At 44.3% G+C, this 22,568-nt stretch overlaps 1 protein-coding gene across 2 annotated transcripts in view; it reads right to left on the reverse strand.

Annotated features, from left to right (window-relative positions):
• Positions 1-217: 217 nt before the first annotated feature.
• LOC309839328 (patatin-like phospholipase domain-containing protein 4) overlaps positions 218-22,568 on the reverse strand; it is a 28,797-nt gene continuing 6,446 nt past the window's right edge. For both annotated transcript variants that reach the window (XM_082681060.1, XM_082681061.1), the window contains 5 exons: positions 22,376-22,470; positions 21,585-21,720; positions 12,040-12,105; positions 1,216-1,368; positions 218-494 (listed from right to left, as the gene is read on the reverse strand). In XM_082681060.1, the coding sequence (XP_082537186.1) occupies positions 354-494; positions 1,216-1,368; positions 12,040-12,105; positions 21,585-21,720; positions 22,376-22,470 (591 nt within the window). In that variant the 3' untranslated portion in view covers positions 218-353. The remainder of the gene's footprint in view (positions 495-1,215; positions 1,369-12,039; positions 12,106-21,584; positions 21,721-22,375; positions 22,471-22,568) is intronic.

Consider the following 22,568-nt stretch of genomic DNA (forward strand, 5'->3'; position numbering starts at 1 on the left):
TGCTTCACGTCTGAAGGGTGCTGCCACGTTATCCGTGCAGAGAATGTGTGCACCGCGAACCTCATTTCCAGCATTCCACGGTTTCCCCAGAGAACCCCTTACATTCCCAGCGGGCTTTCAAAGGATGTGGTGGTTCTCTTACAACGATTCCTTATCACCTGAGTGTAACCTTCTTAATGACGCTGCCAAATTCAACCAAAATGCCTCATTTCCTTGCACCAAGTAATGATTTAAAACTTACAAATATTACAAAAACTAATAACAAAACAGATAGAGAGTTATGATAGGCTTTTAAAAAAGGATTAGAGACCTCCATCAAGAACGGTCTGAAATGTGCTTTGCGTTGTAAAGTTTTAAGCGTTGTATTCAAACCAACTTTCTTTAAGTAAAAACTTGATGGCGTCATCAAAGCCACGACGATATAGTGATTCCATTATCGTCTCGCTTGGTGGGAAAAGGGCTTGGTGAAGCCTCACCAGGTTTGCCGTGGACAGCTAGGATAGAAAGACAAATGGAAGCTGGAGGATATTACGGTACAGGTAAATGGACATCATCTCTGTAACCGAAGCTTTCTTATCATAGATGCTATTAGCAATGTAAAAAAAAATCAGGAGGAAGAAAATGAAATTTAATAATTCACCCCCACCCATACACTGCATGAGGGTTTCTCAGCCTGGGGACCACTGACGTTTTGGGCCAGATGCTTCTTTGTGGTGGGGCCGTCCTGTGCACTGTAGGATGCTGAGTAGCCTTCCCGGGCTCCACCCACTAGATGCCAGCACACACCCCAGACGTGATGACCAAAACCGTCTCCAGACACTGCCAGTGTCTCCTGCATACGATATCACCTCCTGTTGAGAGCTATTCGACGAGATTAAGGGAATCTACATTTTTATGTAAGTTATTCTGTTAGGTCCTAAGTTTTTATCTTACCTACTTAATTCCTGCCATCTTTTAAAACAATTAAGTGATCTAATTTAAAAGTGCACTGAAATCCTGCCCAGTATACTGACCTGAAAAATAAGTGAAGAAATGGAAAATGTTTCACAAATAGACTGTTGATAGTAACAGGCATGTCCATATGCATGACACATGTAGATTATTTAAAATATTTATGCAATTTGTACATAAAACTGAGTTGCCAAAGTTCTGGAAGCATGTGGAAAGTTTTCGGAGATGAGGAGTCTGCAGTTATCAGTGAACATCATTACTCACCAGTATGTGCTGCTTGGCTATGGTCACATAGAAATCCAGCTGCCCTTCGTCCTGCGGGGAGATGTCCACTCTCCCGCTGAATGCTGAGACGGTCACTGTCCGGCCTACAGGCAGGAGGGGCAGGCTGTTGGTAAAGCATCCGTCTACCCATTTCTGTGGAAAGCACATGGCTCATCAGCACCTGTCGACAACATCCCTCCCACGTGAAGAAAACGAGCATGCATTTCCCCAAAAGGACTCTTTCCTTCTAACAAGGCATGCCTTGGGAACGCCCTTAACTTACGATTTATCAGGACCCGTCAGATTAGATTTGTTTTGGAAGCAAAGCAAATCTTTGTATGCATATCATTAACCCATATAATAAGAACCCTGAACGGAATCAGGAAGTCTCTCCAATTGTTTAAAAGCTTTAAGTAGATCATTTCACATAAGAAGTACCTAAATTTTTACTGATGACGGTGCTTGCATAAGAAGCCATGTGTAATTAGGCTGGGATTCATTATCTAATCAGAATGCAAAGCCAGGTTTACTCTGACACTGAGCAAACCGTCCCCAAAACAGGAGTTTGTGCTGCTGTGGCTTGTGGGATCTTAGTTCCCCGACTAGGGATGGAACCTGTGCCCCCCTGCAGTGGAAGCGCAGAGTCTTAACCACTGGACTGCCAGGGAAGTCCCAGGAGGTTCTACTTTTATCCTAAGAACTGGAAATCGGCATTTTCTGTAGCAAACTTAAAAATAAATAGAACCGCCAGAAATCCTTCCATTTCCAAAGCGGTTCCTGAGTATGTAACGTCTTCAAGCCTTGAAGAACTGGGGAGGAGAGGTGCTGTGTTAAACAGGAACATTACTCAGAAGAGATTCTGTGCGTTCAGACCCAAGCCTGAAGGAAAGGCATGGACAGAGCAGGTCAGAGAAGCTTCTAGAGGCTTGTGCAGAATTGTACACTGGGAAAGGATTGAAGAAACACAAAGATAATACTCCTTACGTTGTTTCAAGGCAAAAGAGTCTCCATCTTTCCTTGAGCCCACATGTTAACCGAATCCGCTCTAACAATAAATAAATAAGCAAACATGCAACACTGAAGTTCAAATGCTCCCAGCTGTATCTGAATTGGAAATACCCTGCAGGTGATGTGAGAAAAAAAAGGGGGGGCTGGAAAGTGTGGAGAATGCTGCACAGAAGAAGCTTTTGTGGAGAAAGCAAGAAGGTGGGCTGATGAGCAAGAAACCAGTTAGAATAAAGCATCCTGGGGCTTCCCTGGTGGCGCAGTGGTTAAGAATCCACCTGCTAATGCAGGGGACAGGGGTTTGATCCCTAGTCCAGGAAGATCCCACATGCCACGGAGCAACTAAGCCCATGCACCACAACTACTGAGCCCATGTGCCGCAACTACTGAAGCCCACGTGCTGCAACTACTGAAGCCCATGAGCTGCAACTACTGAGCCCGCGCACCACAACGAAGAGTAGCCCCTGCTCCCCGGAACTAGAGAAAGCCCACGCCCAGCAACGAAGATCCAACACAGCCAAAAATTTTAAAAATAAAAAAATAAAATAAAGCATCCTTAACTCAGTTAAAACTGTTCATTCCTCTTTTCTAACATGTCTTTTTTAAATCTTTCTTGTTTTGATTTCTAGAGCTGGTTACTAAATGATCAGTACAGCATAGTTTACAAAGGCCTCAGCCAGCCACCAACTCCCCGCAGAGGGAATAAAAGTAAGTAAATAAAAGGTGAAAATGTGTTGAAAATTTCTATTGAGGGAACTGCATTTTGGTGGAGCAGAAAACATAAATAGATTAGATTAAAATGAACCTGGCCTAGATAATTTGCTTATTGTCATTATTTTTAAAAGAACAAAACACATATAATTATGTTTATTATAGAGCACACATATTTGTTTGTGTATAATACGTGTATGTGGATATATGCATACATATATACACACGCACACGACTATACAAACACAGTCTAAAAAAGGGAGGTTTGTAGTGAGAAGGCCCCCAGATATCTGGTTCTGTGCCTTATTGACCTGGAGCTTTTTTTTCCTTCCCTGATTGCTTTGGGTGTAGACACCGATTTCTGGAATAGGATAGTACCTAGAGAGAGAACAAAAAGACACCTGCCAAAATTACCTTTCTTATCCTCAGTAGAACATCTCACCAATGATGTAAAAATTCATATAGGTTTCATCAAGGGAAATTAAAAATATGTACCAAGGGTCATATAACTTAACTGAGAGCTCACCTGATTTATTCAACTTAAGGAAAAGAAGGGCAGTCTGGCTCATTAAATTGCAAAGTGTTCTAATCTACCATAGGGCTAATGACTGAGGTTTCAGGGACATGAAAATCTTTTTTTCCAAGTTTCGTTTGCTCTTGTTAGCTTATTGTGATTGGATAAATGACTAGGGAAAACATACAGCTTATCCAATGACTTGATTCAGTCTTCAGCGTTACTGACTCCTCTGTCACCCTAACCCCACCAGCTCAGTTCTAAATGCAGAGTGCATCTTACTTCTGGCTCATGCTCTCCTGAGCTGTATCACTCCCAACAACCACACACACACACTCGGGCACTCAGATTCTAGCAAAACTGCTGGAAACGACGCCAACAGCAGCCAACATTCCTCCATGGAAATATACTGCATGTGGTACAGACGGTTTAAAATTCTGCATTTTATATACTCCTGGCCATGATTCTGACTGTTTGCAGTACATTCCTCCAGGTCAGTCCCCCATTCCCACCTCGTGGACAGCTCTCCATAAGCTGGGAATTACTGCCATGAGTCCTAGGATTCCAAAATTTTCCTCATGGGTCTTCCCAGGGTAGCGTTGCCCTGTGTTGGTTAGTTTCAGTACCTAGCACCATCATTCTCAAAGGAAAGGGAATGCCCAAAGACGTTAAAAAAAAAAAAAAAAAAAAAATTCCCGGGCAAAACGTGTTTCAAAAATCAAACTCGCGGGCTTCCCTCGTGGCGCAGTGGTTGAGAGTCCGCCTCCGATGCAGGGGACGCAGGTTCATACCCCGGTCCTGGAAGATCCCACATGCCGCGGAGCGGCTGGGCCCGTGAGCCATGGCCGCTGAGCCTGCGTGTCCGGAGCCTGTGCTCCGCAACGGGAGGGGCCCCAACAGTGAGAGGCCCGCGTACCGCAAAAATAAATAAATAAATAAATAAATAAATAAATCAAACTTGCTTCTGTCCCCGCAGTTGTTGTCACTTGTCCTAATACCCTTGATTCCCATATTGTAAACGTGCTCCATGGTAAGGTCCACTGCCTAAGCCCAGAGACTTGTGAAGACACAACTGCTCAGTAGAGAAGAAAATCTCGTGCCCCATGGTGGGGTAGGGGGTCTAGTGTGACTGTCCTCTGAGGGTGACAGCACTGGAAACCAGAGCTAATGCAGTTATTCTAAAGGGTAATGGCACCTGTCACACCCAAGCCCGGCAGGGTATTCATCTGTCAGTACGTGTCAACCTCTGCCTTACACATGACATGTTATGGGTACATGCGAGGCTCACGAATTCCAGCAACTCTTGTTACATAATTAAAGAGGAAACTTTAAAACCTGAGGTGGGCACTTGAGCTGAAAGGGCTTATTTGTTCATCTAGCAAGTCTTTCCACAGCACCCAGTGTGTGCCTGGGTGTGCACTCCACACTGCGACATGCTCACGATAGAACCGCGATGCAGGGCTGAATTTGCTTCAAGTGTATTTTGCTCAAAAAGCAAGTAAAAAAAATACTTTTGTCAGAAAGACAAATACCATATGATATCACTTACATGTGGAACCTAAAATGTGACACAAATGAACTTACTTACAAAACAGAAACAGACTCACAGACCTAGAGAACAGACTTGTGGTTGCCAGGGGGAAGGAGGGTAGGGGAGGGAAGAACTGGGAGTTTGGGGTTAGCAGATGCAAACTAGTATATATAGAATGGATAAACAACAAGGTCCTACTGCAGAGCACAGGGAATTATATTCAATATCCTCTGATAAAGAGTAATGGAAAACAATATGAAAAAGAATGTATAGATGTGTATAACTGAGTCACTGTGCTGTGCAGCAGAAATTAAAGACAACATTGTACATCAACTATACTTCAATAAAATAAATTTTTAAAGTACTTTTTTTGGAAGACTGAATGAGACATTTATATCTATAATTATTATAAATACCATGGCACAGGGCCTAATGGTTTATTAAACAGCCTCTCATGTATCATTTAATTTGACCTTTACTATGACCCTGTTGGGTAGGAGGGTCATCCTAGTAGTATGTTCAGTTTCCTCATTTTACAGAAAAGGAAATTGATGCTGGCAGGGTTACTTGTTCTAGGTCAGGGGTTGGGCAACCACCTGCTTCGGGAAATGAAGTTTTATTGGCACCCAGCCATGACATTTCCCACTTCACAGAGCTTTCCCACAAAACAGCAAAGTTGAGGAGTTGTGCTGGTCCAGACAGTATGTTCCACAATGCAGAGAGTAGTTAGTATCTGATACTTTCAGAAAATATTTGCATGAAGTAAGTCAGAAAAAGAAAGATAATATGATACCGTTATGATCATATGATCATACCATATGATACCGTTCATATGTGGAATCTAAAATCTGACACAAATGAACTTATCTATGAAACAGAAACAGACACCCAGACACAGAGAAGAGACTTGTGATTGTCAAGGGGGAGCGCGGGAGGGAGGGGGTTGGGCTGGGAGTTCGGGGTTAGCAGATGCAAACTATTATGTATAGGATGGATGAACAACAAGGTCCTACTGTACAGCACAGGGAACTATATCCAACCTCCTGGGATAAAACAGAATGAAAAAGAATATGAAAAAAGAATGTCTCTGTGTATAACTGAGTCACTTTGCTGTACAGAAGAGATTGGCACAAGACTGTAAATCAACTTTACTTCAATTAAAAAAAAAAAAAGAAAATATTTGCCAGCCCTGCTGGAAAGCACGCTGGCAAAAGGGGTGGAGCTGGTCCATTCACTCCACACTCACTGTTCTTCCTCACACACTGTAAGACACAGTGGAGGCGGGGAAGACCAGAGCTGCTTCTGCAGGGCTGAGGGGAAGCGGACCAGGGGAAGCAGACCAGGGGAAGTGAAGGAGGTTTGAAAAAAAAAATTTTAGTTACAAACATACCTTGTTTGCTGTCATGATATAGAGAACAAACAGTCACGCCTACAGAAGGTTTTTGGGCATGACTCAAAACAGAGTGGGGAGAGGAGGGAGAGGGAGGAGGGGGAGAGGGGAGAGGAAGGAAGGGGGAGGGGGAGAGGGAGGAAGGGGGAGGGGGAGAGGGAGGAAGGGGGAGGGGAGAGGGAGGAAGGGGGAAGAGGAAAAGGGAGGAAGGAGGGAGGGGAGAGGGAGGGGTGGGAGGAGAGGAGGAAGGGGAGAGGTAGGAAGGGGGGGTAGAAAGGAAGGGGAGGGGGAAGAGGGAGGAAGGAGGGAGGGGTGAGAGGGAGGAAGGGGGAGGGGTGAGAGGGAGGAAGGGGGAGAGAGGAAGGGTGAAGGGGAGGGGGAGAAAGGGGAGAGGGAGGAAGGGAGAGGGGTGAGAGGGTGGAAGGGGGAGGGGAGAGGGCCAAAGGGGGAGGGGAAGAGGGAGGAAGAGGGGGAGGGGAGACGGAGGAAGGGGAGGGGTGAGAGGGTGGAAGGGGGAGGGGGGAGAGGGCCAAAGGGGGAGTGGGGAGAGGGAGGAAGGGGGAGGGACAAAGGGGGAGGGGGGATAGGGAAGAAGAGGGGAGGAGGAGAAGGGAGAGGGAGTGTGTTTATGTCAAATAGATACCCACCCCCCAGGACACAGGTCAGAATCTACCATTTGGGATGAAGAAACACAGGAGGGGACAAGAGACATAGGAGATTTTTTAATGAAAGGGTGACAGGTGAAAATAAATAAAATTTAAAAAATTAAAAACTGGTTGAGAAAACCTGCAGCACTGACTTGTACTAAATAATGATTGTTGGTAAATTGCCGACTTAAGTTTTGGATTTCTGAAGGTTGCTCAAAAATGGTGATTCTATATACCCAACTTTCAGAAAACTCTAGCAGTTGAAATTCTACAAGTGCTATTTATTAATAGAAGACGTTCCCTGGAAAACTAACCTATTTTTTCAAAAATCAAATAGACATGCAGAATTTAAAAAGCCGATGAAAAATAAGAGCTTCTATTTCAGCATAGCTGTAAATTGATAACCAGAGTTCCATGAAGCCAAATCTAGCTGGTCGCCCAGCCAGCCACCGCCGTGCGCTGTGACAGTGACTGAGATCGGTATCCTCGTGACATGTCTAAATCATGAAGAAACAGAAGCCAAAGGACTGTAATAATAATTGTATATAAACACACAGTAACAGAGCATTCTACAATTCTCTCCCACAGATATGCCAATAACGAAAAGATTAATAATTCATAACCCATGCAAAAGGCTCAATGACTAGAATACCATGATAAATACTCTCTATACAATACACTGTTAAAATAGTGCTTGAAATCTAACTCAGAGCAAAAAACTAACCTATAGCTCTTCTTGTGATTTGCATCACAGTTCCAGAGATTAAAATATCAAAACAACAATAAAATAGTCACTTGCCAACACTAATGCTATGTCTTAAAATGAAACAAAAAAAACAAACAAAAAAACACGGATCAGGGATCTCCCTGGTGGTCCAGTGGGTAAGACTCCGATCTCCCAATGCAGGGTGCCCGGGTTTGATCCCTGGTCGGGGAACTAGATCCCACATGCCGCAACTAAGAGTTCGCATGCTGCAACTAAAAAGATTCCACGTGCTGCAACTAAGACCCGGCAAAGCCTAAATAAATAAATATTAAAAAGCAAAAACAAAAACTGATCAGTTAAGACCTCCTCTTGAAAATCCTTATTCTTGTTCCACATTGATGACCAGAACCTGTGAAAATGTGCTCTGAAAGTAGGCACATTCCCACAGCTTATTCAATCACTGGAAAGAGGCCATGTACACTGAAGGAAAATCCACTGGTAAAAATGATAAGATTGAAGTTCAATTTATTTCCATTTATTCAATTGTTAATGAATATCCAGTATAAGTACGGTGCTAAAAACAGTCTCCTAAGATAAAGCCAGAGAAAGCTACAAAAACTTTTTTGAAAATTAGGAAAACCAGGAACTTCCCTGGTGGCGCAGTGGTTAAGAATCCGCCTGCCAATGCAGGGGACACAGGTTCGAGCCCTGGTCCAGGAAGATCCCACATGCCGCGGAGCAACAAAGCCCGTGCGGCACAACTACTGAGCCAGCCCACCACAACTACTGAAGCCCACGTGCCTAGACCCCGTGCTCCGCAACAAGAAAAGCCACTGCAATGAGAAGCCCGCGCACCGCAACGAAGAGTAGCCCCCGTTCTCGGCAAGTAGAGAAAGCCCACTCGCGGCAACGAAGACCCAACACAGCCAAAAATAAATAAATAAAATTTTAAAATTAATTAATTAATTTTAAAAATTCAAAAAATAAAAAATTAGGAAAACCAAGCCGTTTTCCAAGATGTTGTACCACTTCAAACAACTGGTAGACAGTTTAGGAAGGAATCATGCTGTTATTTGCTGTGGCTTAAGTCAGTCTTAAATCTTATGAAGGTATGAAACTTCTACGTGATTAATAAAAGATTTTTTGCAATAAAAATATCAGGTCCACAAATAAGTATTAGTACAACCCAGTATGTTCCATAGCTAAGTGACACCAGACGTGGAGATGAGTGGTCAGCGGGTTGAACAGGAGCTGCATGCAGAAGCAGCGCAGGACACCTGTGGTTCTGCCTCAAACCCAAGTGATGCTGAGCTCTCTCTGCCCCCCTGCTGCTGCAACCTCCATCGCTTCAGAAAAACCACCAAGGCCAACCAGCAAATCAAAACCTGACCTCCACAAGAGCATCAAGACCCAGAACAGGAGAAAGCGTGACACAAAGTTTTATGGAATTAGGAAAAGCTCACACCCACAGCAAAACACTGCATTTAAAGCAAAGTTCGCATTTCCCTGAAAATGGAGCGATTCTACAGACTAACCTGGTCTAGAAAGCGTATTCAGCTGGGGGAAGGCAGGGGCCTGACAGAGTCCATAGCAAGCACACAAGGGCGCTGGCAAGTCGCCACCGTGTGGCTGTAGACAGGAAGCAAGGTCTCTGAGGAGCACACTGTCAATCATCGTGTGCACGGGGGCCCCTCTTCCTGGACTTCATTAAACACCCAAGGTAAACCGAACGCTTTCTGGAGACATTAGATTCTATTCAACAAGTAATTATGACGTGCCAACTGTGCACAGATGTCAGTCATCAGCAAGGCCGTGTCCCGCCTCCCAAGGTCCCTTTTTTCTCACACCTCTAGGTGCTGCATTCCCTGTTTAATTGAGACTGCCCTTGTTCCATGTTCCCATCTAAGTATTCAATCACATAGCAGGAAATTCAGCTGAGAACACCTTACCCTTTAACTATTCCTAGGCTTCCGGTCATACACCTGGAGCAGTGGGGATGGGGCGGGACAGAAATAAAATAAGGGGGATGGTTTTTTAAAGGAATGACCAAAGCAAAGTAAAGCAAGAGACACAGCGCAGATGCAAACGTTAGAGATCATCCTGGGAAAGTTGCCCCCTTACTAAGCTTGGTGACCTCAGTGAAGTGAATGAATGTTTCTACAACTCAATTTCCTCATCTGTAAAATACGGGGGTAATAATCCCTACAGCACATGGGAGTGGACTCTAATGCATCCAATAGAAAGCAATAAAAACAGGAAGTTTTACTTTTCCGGGTAAAAGAAATACAGAAGGTGGCCTGGTAAGGTCCCCCTCCTCAAGTCACTCAGGGCCCAGGTCTTTCCATCTCATTATTTGACTCTATCTAGGGTGCGATCTGTGACCTCATGATTCATAACAGCTGCCAGAGCTCTGGTCATCGCATCTAAGTTCCAGGCAGCAGGAAGGAAAAAAAGGTACACAACCTCCCTTCCTGTAAGTCCCACAGTAATTCGGCCTACCTCTCACTGCCAGCACGTAAGGGGATGGCCACACCTAGCTGCAAGGGAAGGTGGAGAATGTGGCCTTTTAGCTACACGGTAACAGGCCCAGAAAAAAACTGGGTTTCTGTTACTAAGGAAGAAGAGGACAGTGTATGTTGGAAGAAACTAGGAGCCATTACCACCCATACCTCCTTCATAATACAGTGATTACTATTTAAACACAGGAAATGTTCAGCATCGTCTTAGAATATACTAGGCTTCTGGGACTCAGCTCTGTTCTAGCCTTGATTCCATCCCTCCTTTCCCCCCCATCTCCTTTCCATCACTTCCTTACTATACCTACATCCCACGTTCTCAGTCACCACCTCTTAATTTATCTATCACAACAGAAATTCTCTTGATTCTTGGATTCTGAATCCCCTTTTCATGATCATATACAATCTCATGAAACACCTGAGCATTTTGCATATTTTTTTCTACCATTTAGCCATTTCTGTCATGATTATATATTATCTACCATTTAGCCATTTCTGTCATGATTATATATTATCAAGCAATAGCATGAAGTAAAATCATTACATTTCAGATCATAAAATTAAAGTTCATAATCATAATGTAAAGTTGATTTTGATAGCATCTGTATTCGAAATTTATACGTAAAAACAAATGTTGATTTTTTTTACAGCTCTAAGAGAAAATGCTACTTAACTTACTTTAGAATCATTATGTAAAGGGGAAACCTCTCCAATTTTCAAATGACAGCAAAGATCATACTCCTTGGTAACTGAGTATCTGCTAGCTCTGAGAGGCAGTATCCAAAATGGAAACAAAACAAAACAAAACAACAACAGCAAAAAAACACCTGGGTTTCCATGAGCTTATGTTTATTTTATGCTGCTTTAAAAAATTCAATGTATATTATGTTTCTACTTGGTCACAAAGAGGGTTTTAGCCTACAACATGTAAGCCCATCACTGCAAATAACATACTGTATGCATACAGGTAATAAAGAGAGTCCAAGTTGGACCTGATGGTCCACTCTTAGGCTGTCCATCTACATGGCCTCATCCAGTTACTCAACCTCATCCTCACCTGCCCGTTTGAGACAACCGTCCCAGGGCAGACTGCTTTGGGCCAAGGATCCTATGACAAGCACAGAAAAGGGCGGGAATGACCAGGAAAACTCAGAGAAAGAAAATCACAAGGCCTGACAAGGTCAGAACACAGACAGACCCCCAATCACATTAGCTAAGAGATTTGCAAAAGTCAGTTCCTTGGTTGTAAGATCATGCATTCACTGAGCACAGGCCCTTCGCTGGGCCTTCAAAGTGAAAGAATGAATGACAGCTATTAAACACTTTTCCTGTACACATTTATGAATGAATACGTACATATCATGTATATATAACACAAATGGCATTAATCATCCATGAATATGTGCCTGAGCTTGAGTAGGTGTTAAGAGACAGTGTATTTGATGACAAAAAGTACGTATCTCTGGTGTGGGTTAAATAGATACTGCATTTGGTTCTGAGATGCGTATCTCCGGTTTATGTATTAAATAGCTACTGTGTTTGATCACACAACTTTTAACTCTGGTGTGTGTTGAATAGATACTGTGTCTGGTTATCAGTGTGTGTGTAAGTGTGCAGGCGATAGGGCACCACAGCACCTGCACTTGATTTTTTTTGTTTTTTCTGCTAAACAGAAACGAAACTATGGGGAAACAAGTCATACAAACGCAGTTGGAGCCACCAGAATAAGAGTACAATTGGATCTTTCGAAGGAAACATATGAACACGGGATTTACTGATCATCCGTCAGTTGTAAGCATCTTACCTGCCCTTTGTATTCCACTGGTTTTAGTCCTGCGTAAATGGGCACAAAGCTGCTGGCTAACAGGACCTAGACGGACAAAGAAACAGCTTGTGAAAGGAGGCAGTAACACTCCTACGATATATGTCATGTCCCCTACTATGAAATTAAAATCCCTTAAATGTACAAAAATTTACTATAACAATAAGTTCCATGTATTTCAAGGGCACAGTGGGACACACTTAAATAGAAGATAACATTTATTGATATCAGAAAAGACCTTAAAGAGATATGCACAAATCATTGTTCTCCAACTCCATCCACTTCACCCGAGTAATACTGGCACTTAAATTGTAGACAGCCAAGTCATTACACAATTAAAGTCCAGGTAAGTCTAACTTCCTGAGTGTGTACAGGTTGCAAGTAAGTTATTTACGATGTTCTATCCTACACTGTAAGAATTATTTGAAAGTTTCACTCTATCTTCCAGAGAAACAAACTCCTCTGGTTATTACGGCTCAGGGGATGTTTTCATTTATGTCACCAGGATGTAGCACATTTCATGGGCTAGTTACATGGCCTGGATATGTAATGAGACACTGGCAGGGAGGGGCACCAATTATACTTTATCTTCCATTTAAAAAGTCGAAAAAGATTGCCATTTAAAATATTACCATTTCTTCTCACAGAAGAAGCTGAGCTCTGGGAGCTCTTCTGACATGTGCAAGTTTTATTCTGCAATGCAGTTTTCAAATCGCTAGTGTTCTATTTGGAAAGATACAGTATTAGATATGGAATACTTAAGCTCCAATCCTTCAATTGATAACTGAAGACTCCATGGCTGTTTGTTGTCAAAGAGTTCACGAGATTTTTTTTCCAAGTAGATATTATTCATAACTGGATTATGGTCCCCAAAATGATTTGTACATCATCCACTTAGAATTCTTTAGAGATAAGAGAGCATTTCTCCCAAAGGAAGAATGGTATAAGTATGATTTGTGAGGTCTGCTCTCAAAACCCAGCAATCCCACTACTGGGCATATACGCAGAGAAAACCAGAATTCAAAAAGACACATGCACCCCAGTGTTCATTGCAGCACTATTTATAAGAGCTAGAACATGGAAGCAACCTAAATGTCCATCAACGGAGGAATGAATAAAGAAGATGTGGTACATATATACAACGGAATATTACTCAGCCATAAAAAGGAACGAAACTGGGTCATTTGTAGAGATGTGGATGGACCTAGACACTGTCATACCGAGTGAAGTAAGTCAGAAAGAAAAAGACAAATACTGTATATTAACGCATATATGTGGAATCTAGAAAAATGGTATAGGTGATCTTATCTGCAAAACAGAATCAGAGACACAGATGTAGAGAACAAACCTATGGATACCAAGGGGGGAAAAGGGGGGATGGGATGAACTGGGAGATTGGGATTGACATATATACACTATTGATACTATGTATAAAATAGATAACTAATGAGAACCTACTGTATAGCTCAGGGAACTCTACTCAATGTTCTGTGGTGACCTAAATGGGAAGGAAATCCAAAAAAGAGGGGATACACGTATACGTATAGCTGACTTACTTTGCTGTACACCTGAAACTATCACAACATTGTAAAGCAACGATACGCCAATAAAAGTTTTTAAAGATAGCTGATTTATTCTGAAGTGCAAGTCAATGAGAGACCCAGTCACCAGCATAACGTGATTTCTATAGGACACTCCTCTGTGGGCGGTGACCTGACACAACTGTATTGCGACACTGCTGGGACTTGGCACAGACTTTCTTATGCGGTGGCTCCTTGTGACCAAAGATCCCACAGACGGGAAAGGGTCTGCATCTCCTTCACAGCCAGATGCTACTGATACCTGCAGGTACCGCCCCCCTTCTCCATAGTAGGAATGAAGACCCTCCGTAGTGGGGAAACAGCATCCTCCCATGCTGCCGGTGTACGTGAGCGCCAGGGCATCGGTCCTGGGTGCCAGCGCGGCCTCAGCTACGGGCCCCTGACAGCTGGTCCGAGAAGCATGGCGGGGCTTCAGATTGGAGTAGGAGCAAACTCAATGGTGTCAAAGCACAACAGAGGGACTCTGGCAGGAGACAGGAAGGGATCGTGCCAGGTGCTACTGCACGTCTCTGCTGTGCCAGGCTGATGCTGGGTGCCAGAATCAGCTACACAACATCTGGGCCCCGTGTGGAGTGAAAATGCAGGTATTCAGAACTAAGGTGTCGAGAGCAAAGCATGAAGCCATGGTATGAAGACACCCTTGCACAAGATTTCTCAGCCTTCTAAGAAGGGTCAATGCAAACGAGCCCCCCACTTAGGCATTCATTTCAAAATCTCAGCTTTCCGTGTGGGACCCCCATGACGTTACCCACACCCTCTCCACAAAGACGCCAAGCAGGAGTGAGCATCCCCTCCGGTGATTTGCGGAAGATCACGTCCATCCGCGGGGCCGACAGGATAGAAACCAAGCCTCTTCAGGCCCAACCTCGTCAGCCCCCTGGTAGCCCCGACCTGAGCAGCTGAGCATTTTTCAGAGCAAGGCTGTTCACAGTTACGGTCACTGCCTTCACCCTAACGAATCTGGCCCTATCATCAGTTGGCTACTCCTTTAAAAAAATAATTACAGACCCTAGGTACGTTCTGCAAGCACAATGCAGCTATTTAATGAAGTTATTCGGCAAAAATGCAACACTGCACCATAGCGATAACAATTTGTGCATAGCACACATATTGCGAAATTACAGTACTTAGATGCCTTTAAACAGCCAAACACACTCTATAACTGTAAGGACTTACTTCACTATAACAGACATGGGGCCTGCAAAAAAAAAAAAAGAAAAAAGAAAAAAAATCACTACCCTTAGAAACAGAATTATGTGGGTTTTCTACCTCCCGTGTGTCAAGTTATAATGTGAAGTTCACAAGTTAATGCTTAGAACTCTTTTTGAGCTGTTTAGATGAAAAATGCTACCCAATTACTTTGATACAGATAGTAACAGTAAGAATCCTCTGAACTGACATGAAAAGTGCGGTGAACTGGAAAATACCCGTCATCCCCCCCAGAATCAGTGTATTTGTTCTGTCATAGTTTATACGGGCTAGTGATTTGTATATCAAACTGTGGTTAGTGGGAAAATTAGCTTTTGATAGTTAGGAACTAAGCGGCTTGTCTTATTCAATGTCAACTTACTGCCATTTTATTGCAAGCAAACAGGATTTTCTAAGGCGGGAGACAGTTCATGAAATATGTACTATTATGCCTCAACATGCTTCTACTGTCTTACCTCACTGGTGTTCCAGTGAAATTTTTCTCACCAACAAATATCGATACATCTAGGGCAGTGGTTCTCAAGTTGGGGGGGGCGGGGGGTCTGAGCCCCCTGGGGACATGTACCCATGTCTGCAGACTGTTTTTGTTGAGGACACCAATACAGAGGGCAGGGACCTAGTTAGTGTTCCTGCCCTGTCACTTAGCCCAGCACTTTAAGAATTACATGTACGTGAAACCATTGATTTTTTGTGTTTCCTTCTCACCAAATACACAAGGATAAAAATAAACGTCAGCGACTTACTGTAGCAACTGTATAAAGCATTGCCAAGTGTGGATTCAACACACGTTCAGATTAGCTTTTTTCATTTTACATTTTATAGAAAAGGGGTGTTTAGAAAATTATGTGGCCTGGCTTCCTTAGAGAATAAATTGTCAACCAGTTTCATTTATGCCTGAAGTTGACTGTGGAGTTTAATGAGAATCTGGCTGTGTATTCAGAACCTGCTGGTGCAGTTGAAATTCAAAGACAGATTCAAATTTGTCTTACCCAGTCTTCAAGATAATGACCAATCTTAAATTCAGTCCTTATTTCACCTTCACAGGGCTAAACGTGAGAAGGTCTTGCTGTAAGAGCATGCTCACCGTGTGCAAGGCAATTCAGGACATCCTGGCAATGGAGACGTGTGGTGGGGGGGGACACCATTCTGCAGGAACGCCTTCCTGGGCGTATGTGTGTCAGAGAGCATTCACGGATGTCAAAAGACCATCTCAGAGCACATACACGGGGCGTCAGTTTTAAACACAAATTTGATGATTTGTACCAGTTCAGACAAGGGCCAGAACACTATCCCTCCCGCTCCGTGGCACGGTTAATTTCAAAGCCATTCCTGCTGAGCTGTGGAGGTGGTGTACGACTTTCTTGTAAATAAAGGGTTTACTTCCCTAAGTATGCGTTGCAGGAGGCTAATATTGAAATATGTTTGGATTTCCTGATTTCATGTTTCCTTCTGAAGAAGGATAGCCCAGTATAAAATCTGGAGCTTAAAATGGGTGAGTTGAGGTGCAAGATGTATACATTGGGACATTCGGGGCACAATATGTAAACGGGCCCACAAATCAAGGAGTTGCTAAGGACCCATGACAAGTATTTGCCTCTGTGCCTGGGCCTCCTGGCCGATGCTCCCCAGGGCTGGAATCAGTGTCTATAGTATGGGGTTACGGGGCAATGTGGGGCTTAGCCCCGCCCCCATGGCTCTGCAGGGCACTGCCCTCGTGGGACGTCTCTGCAGTGCCCTGTGCTGGCGGGGGTCCTGGCACTCGGGGGCCTCTGGTGGAAGGGAGCTGCCCTGATGACCTCTGAATGGCCTTTGTCCATGGTCTTGGACTACATATAGGTCCTGGCTTCTGTCTAGACGGCCAACTCGTGGAACCTCCTTATCACAGGGTTATCTGGCCAGATGGCCACACCCTTCCTGTTGTGTCCCAAACAGGCTCTCTTATTCTCTTCAGTATGCATAGGGTGAGAACGTTCCAAATCTTTAAGTTCTGCTTTGCTTCTGAGGAACAATTCCATCTGTAAGTATTTCTCTCTTCTTGTGTTTTACTCTAAGTAGCCAAGAGAAACCAGGCTGCTCCTTCAAAACTGTGCTTAGAAATCACCTCATCAAATATCCAGTGTTATCACTTGCAAGTTCTACCATCCCCAGAACACGAAGACATGAACATAATCCTGCTATTCTTGGTCAATGTATAACACGGGTGACCTTTCCTCCATTGTCTGATAACATTTCCTCGCTTCCGTCTGAGACCTCATCACTATGGCCTTTACTATCCAGGTCTCTCTAAGAATATGGAGGCTCTCTCTACGGTTTGATTTTTTTCTTTCCGAGTTGTCACCAGAATCACCGACGGCAACGCAGGCTTTTTCTAACATGCACCTCTCAACTCATTGAGCCCCTGCCCTACTCAGCTCCAAAGCTGCTTCCACACTTTTAGGTATTTGTTGCAGCAGCATCCTCACCTGTCAGTGCCAAGTTCCTGTCTCAGTCTGCTCAGGCTGCTACAACAAAATACCACAGACTGGGTGGCTAAGAAAGGACACAAGTTTATTTTCTCACAGTTCTGGAATCTCAGAAGTCCAAGATCAAGGGGCTGGCAGATTCAGTGTCTACTGAGGACCCACTTCTATGTCCTCACATGGTGGAAGAGGTGAGGGAGCTCTCCAGGGTCTCTTTTACAAGGGCACTAATCCCATTCATGAGGGCTCCACCCTCATGACCTAATCACTTCCAACAGACCCCTGACTCCAAATACCATCATATTGGGGGTTAGGATTTCAACACAGGAATTTGGGGGGGGGGGACACAAACATTCAGACCATAGCACTGAATTAAATCACCATGGACATAAGATCCCAAATACTATGGAAACCCAATCCCAAATAAAATGAGTCTTTGGACCACATAATTGGTCCAAAGAGGTTCTCAGAAAATAATCAACTATCATTGCAGCTATCAGATGAAAGAATAATTTTTTCATGCCACCAAAAGTGAAGTTAATATAATTTAAGTATGAATCATCACACAAGCACATTGGTGAATGTACACCAGGTCAATGGTTGAAGAGGTATAAAAATCAGACGCCTAAAGGCAGCAGAACTTGGTCATAATCCATTTCCCGAGATTTTATAGATGGAGGTGAGCACGTTGCTCATGAACAAAGATAAGGGGTAAAAGAAGAAAATGTTTAAGAAAGGGTGAAGCCTACCCAGTCTGCAAAAAGAAAGCTGGGACCTTAAAATTTCATGACAGACTCACACAGGGATGCTGACCAGTGATGTGTGTGGCTTATTATCTTATTTGTTCATTATTTACTAAATATGGACTGTAATTAACAAGCTTATAGGACTTGACTATTTCAAGCACACTTTTACATGATTTTTTCAATTTACTCGCCATGGTAACACCGATTAGCTTTCATCTCCATTTCACAGTTGAGAACACTGAGGCTCAAACGTAATTAGCCTCAGAGGACACCATCAGGGAATGACAGACCTAAATAGGAACACTGGGAGATGCACAAAAAACAAGTGATAATCCAAGACAGTGTAACAAGACACAGACACACGGACACCCATGCACACTGTGAGATACAGGTTTCTAGTTGGATTTTAAGGTACACAGAGAACCTATCTATAATAAAAGGCAGCAGTCGGCTGGTGGATAATGAAGAGCTTGGCATTAAAAAGAAAAAAAAATCTAGTAATTAAGAGCATAAATGAGGCATTGATTAAAAATCACCAATATTTAGTACTCTCCCATATTCCTGCCCTGGCTAGCAATTGATCCTTGACATGCTCTACCTCTGGTTTCAATCTTAATCTCCGTCTGTCACCTACAGACTTCCAAGATCATAGACATTAAACCCAAGGCTGAGGGATCAGAGCCAGGCAGGCAAAGCTCCCAGGAGACGCCAGTTACAAACTGTGGGCTGCTTCTCCTCTTGGCTTCTGGAACTCAGCGCCCTCCGGTCTCTAGCTAAGGAAGTGGGGGAGTGGCCGGCGCCTTTCTCCTCTCCCCTGACACTGAATGAGGTGGTCAGAATTACCACCCCAGACGGCGGTCTCCCACTGGCCTCTTTGATCAGAACACAGCATGTCACTGCCCAGTGTGTGTGTGTGTTGGGGGGAGGGGGAGATATTTTCCCTTCATATTCTTCTCCCTCCCTCCTGCAGTCTTCACCAGTCTTACTTTTTGAACTACATGCTCATGAGTATTCCAGGCATACATTTCATACATTTTTATAGCCACCATCTGCTGTCAAGGAACCATCTATCCTTCCTTTCTTTGAGTTTCTGCAAAAGGTTAGAGCATTCTACTAAACATTTAAAATGCTTCACGTATAACCTAGGATACATATTAATTATTCAATTATTCTCCTTACAAGGTATTATACATTTGTGCCAACTAGTTCTCTTCTGTTCAATGAACTCAAGTAATTTCACCAGTTCTCTGAGTAGTTATTATCCAAAACAAAGCAAATCAAAAAAGTCCTGTTTGCTTACTGCAGTAGTTTGCTATGGCTGCTATAACAAGTTACCACAAATCGAAAGGCTAAAACAACCCAAATAAATGTATGATCCCAGGGTCTGGAGGTCGGGATCCAGCACGGGCCAGATCCACCCGGGCAAAAAGATTCAGGTGCTGGCAGGGCTGCATTCCTTCCTGCGGGCTTGAGGGGAGACTTGGTTTCCTGCTCATTCAGATACTGGTAGCATTCAGCTCCACTGGCTGCAGGACTGAGGTCCCTCTGCCTTGCTGGCTGTCAAGGGGAGGACCCGTAGTGCCCTCCTCATACAAAGGCTCCTGCGTCTCAGAAGGAGCAAACATCTCCATTTTTAAGGACACACGAGACTAAATTAGTTTGGGTCGGCCCAGCTAACCCAGGATCACCTCCCCACCAAGACCCTCACCTTCACCCCATCTATACAATCCCTTTTGCCATGTGAGACGCCGTATTCACAGGTCCTGGGGATTACAGCATGGACATCTTTGGGGGACGTTATTCAGCTCACGACACTCCCACATGAAAGGAATTAAGAGGGTGATTTTATCTCGCGTTGGGAGAGGGGGCCATGGCTACCAAGCAGAATGTTTGAGGCCTGGACTGTGGTCCCAGCTGGGCCACTAACGAGCTGAATTACGTTTTGTCCAGATCATTGAACATGAAGGATCCAGCTTCTTCATTCTTTTAATAGATGCCATCTTAGTTCATTGACTTATTCATTCCCATTCACTCATGGAGCACAGGTTGAGGGAGCTGATACTGTGCCAGGCGCTGGGAATACAGCAGTGGACAGAACACAGCAGTCCCTGGACCCTCCTACCCCCCACCCCGAGCTTACACTCTCGTGAAGGAAGATAGACAAAACCTAAGTAAACAGAGCAGTAATATTCGAATGCGGAACAGTGGTAAGTAAATCAGGGCGGGATGTAGGAAACATCAGGGGCTCGGCCACTGTAGATACAGTAGCCACGGACAGACTCAAGGAGAAGGTAGTAACTGTGGGTAGAATTGCCCTCGTTTCATGATAGGACGATAGTCTTTTGCTCCCAACCTTGTTCTCTTCCCAACAAGAAGAGGTATTCTAACCACTGCAAGCCTGATACATCTGCGTCGGCATTGACGATTGGTGACAATTCAGGCATGGGTTATCAGCTTCTCCCTTTCTATTTTTTAAGTCTACACAAGAGTATAATAATATTATAGAAAAATATTTTTCTAAGATGGAATGACTATGAATGTATAAGTGAGAGACGGGAGTGAAAATATTCTAATCTCTTAAGTCACAAAGTAATTTTACTTGTCAGCTCAACATTTCATTAGGTATTTCAAATCATATCATTCAAACATAAAATTCGAACAGTGAGTTTTGATAGTAAAACTCAATGCATGTATCATCTAATTCAGGTGGAACTCGTAGCTCTCTCAATCCATCGCCTGCTACTGTATGCAAACACGCGTCCTCTGTATCACCTGAAGCTCGCTACAATTCCCACAAGAGGAAAAAGAAGAAAATAGCCTGGCTTTTCGAAGAGAAGTGCACCCTTTCAAATGTAAAATAGTTAATGTATTACCTTAGCAATGCACTGTTATTCGCAAATCAGCTGAACTATCCCAGAGACAATGATTTCCCAACCGACTTTCACATGTGTTTGGATAGAAAGGCATCAACGCAAAATGGAAGAAAGGAAAAGGAACATTAGAGTGAAAAGGTAAGAGACCTGGATTCCCACTGGCAGTCAGTACACCCTGGGGTGTGTCACACAAAATCTTTCCACCCATTTCTTCTCTTAAAAAAGCGACAAAAGTACAGTAATCTCACCTGTCCTGCCTGATTTACAGGGCTGTGGAAGGACCGAATACGGTAGTACCGAAACAAAGTCTTACACAAACTGCAGGAGTATTATCTACGTCAATGTAAGGAATGGTTCTTGCTAGTCAAGTTTAATCCCAGGATAAACGTGAGCACACGGAACATCACAAGCAAAAACACTGAGCTACTCGTGAGGTCTCTGGGAGCCGCCTGCCATAAGGCGGCCTCGGAGGGATACTGGCGGCTGCATCCTTCAGACGCATGATTTATGGAGCCTGTACCATCTATCAGGCACGGTATGCAATGCTGGACCTAAAGAACGCGGGCGCGCTCACTGTTTGTGGAAGTATGTATATCAGCACTTGCTCATTCCCTCCAACAAGGAATGCGGCAGTGTTACCTTAACGAGGTCCTCCCGGGAGGGAAAACTGGAGACTAAGCAGTTTTCTCTGGTCTTGGTGTTGGTGATGGAGACGTGCAGGCGGTTGTGAGCCAGCTCGTGCGCGTTGGGAGGGAGAACCGCCTCCACTCCGCTCCTGAAGAAGAAAGAAGGGAGCCGCTGCGCCCCACTGGCCTGCAAGCCTTGTAGCTGCCCAGACTGGAGACCCGAGAAAGAGCCCGGAGACAGTGACAGCGACACCTATGGCTTACTGGATGGGGGATCTTACATGTCTAAAGCAAAAGAGTCCTGGAGAGACACCCCATCATGTTCGGCAGGCGGCAGACAGGACAAAGCAGCCATCTTTGCTACCCGGGGGCGGAGGAGGCCACCATTTATATGGGGAATTGATGTCAGGTGGGCTCATCTGTTACCACAGAAACTAGCAGCTCACAGCCCGTCAGGTTAACGCCCATCGTGGAGGGCAGGTATCTCCCTTTAATAAACTATCAGGTGGAGCCGCTCTGGCCCAAGGATTAGGCCAGTCACGAGCTGGGGCAGGAGGCAAGCACGTTTGTGAGTAGGGTGCAGATGAAGCAAGGACTGGTCGAGCAGGGGATGTACAGAGAGCAAGAGAACAGCCATCTTGAGTGGCTTGGCCACGCACTGCATGATTCACCTTTAATTACTGACCGCCCTGTAAATGCTTCAGGAGAGAGAATGCTGACTGGGCTTGCTACAATGTATCCAGAGCATCCTCTGTCTTCACAGGCTTGGGGGAGGGGGCGGGGCAATGTACTCTATATATGCACCTCAATCGGGCCATGAAATCATAGCCGGGTGTCACTGCCCCGAAAGTCTGCCTTCGGGTTTCTTCGGCAAAACTGTAGGTAAACTCGTTACATTCCTGAAAAAGAAAATTAATAGGTGACCCTATGTTTTGTCAAAAACATTACGATTCTGGTTCCAGAACCCTGTGCCTATCACACAAGGCACCTGGACCGT

The sequence above is a fragment of the Grampus griseus genome (assembly GCF_964374135.1).
Source record: "Grampus griseus genome assembly, chromosome: X".
NCBI classification, from domain to species: domain Eukaryota; kingdom Metazoa; phylum Chordata; class Mammalia; order Artiodactyla; family Delphinidae; genus Grampus; species Grampus griseus.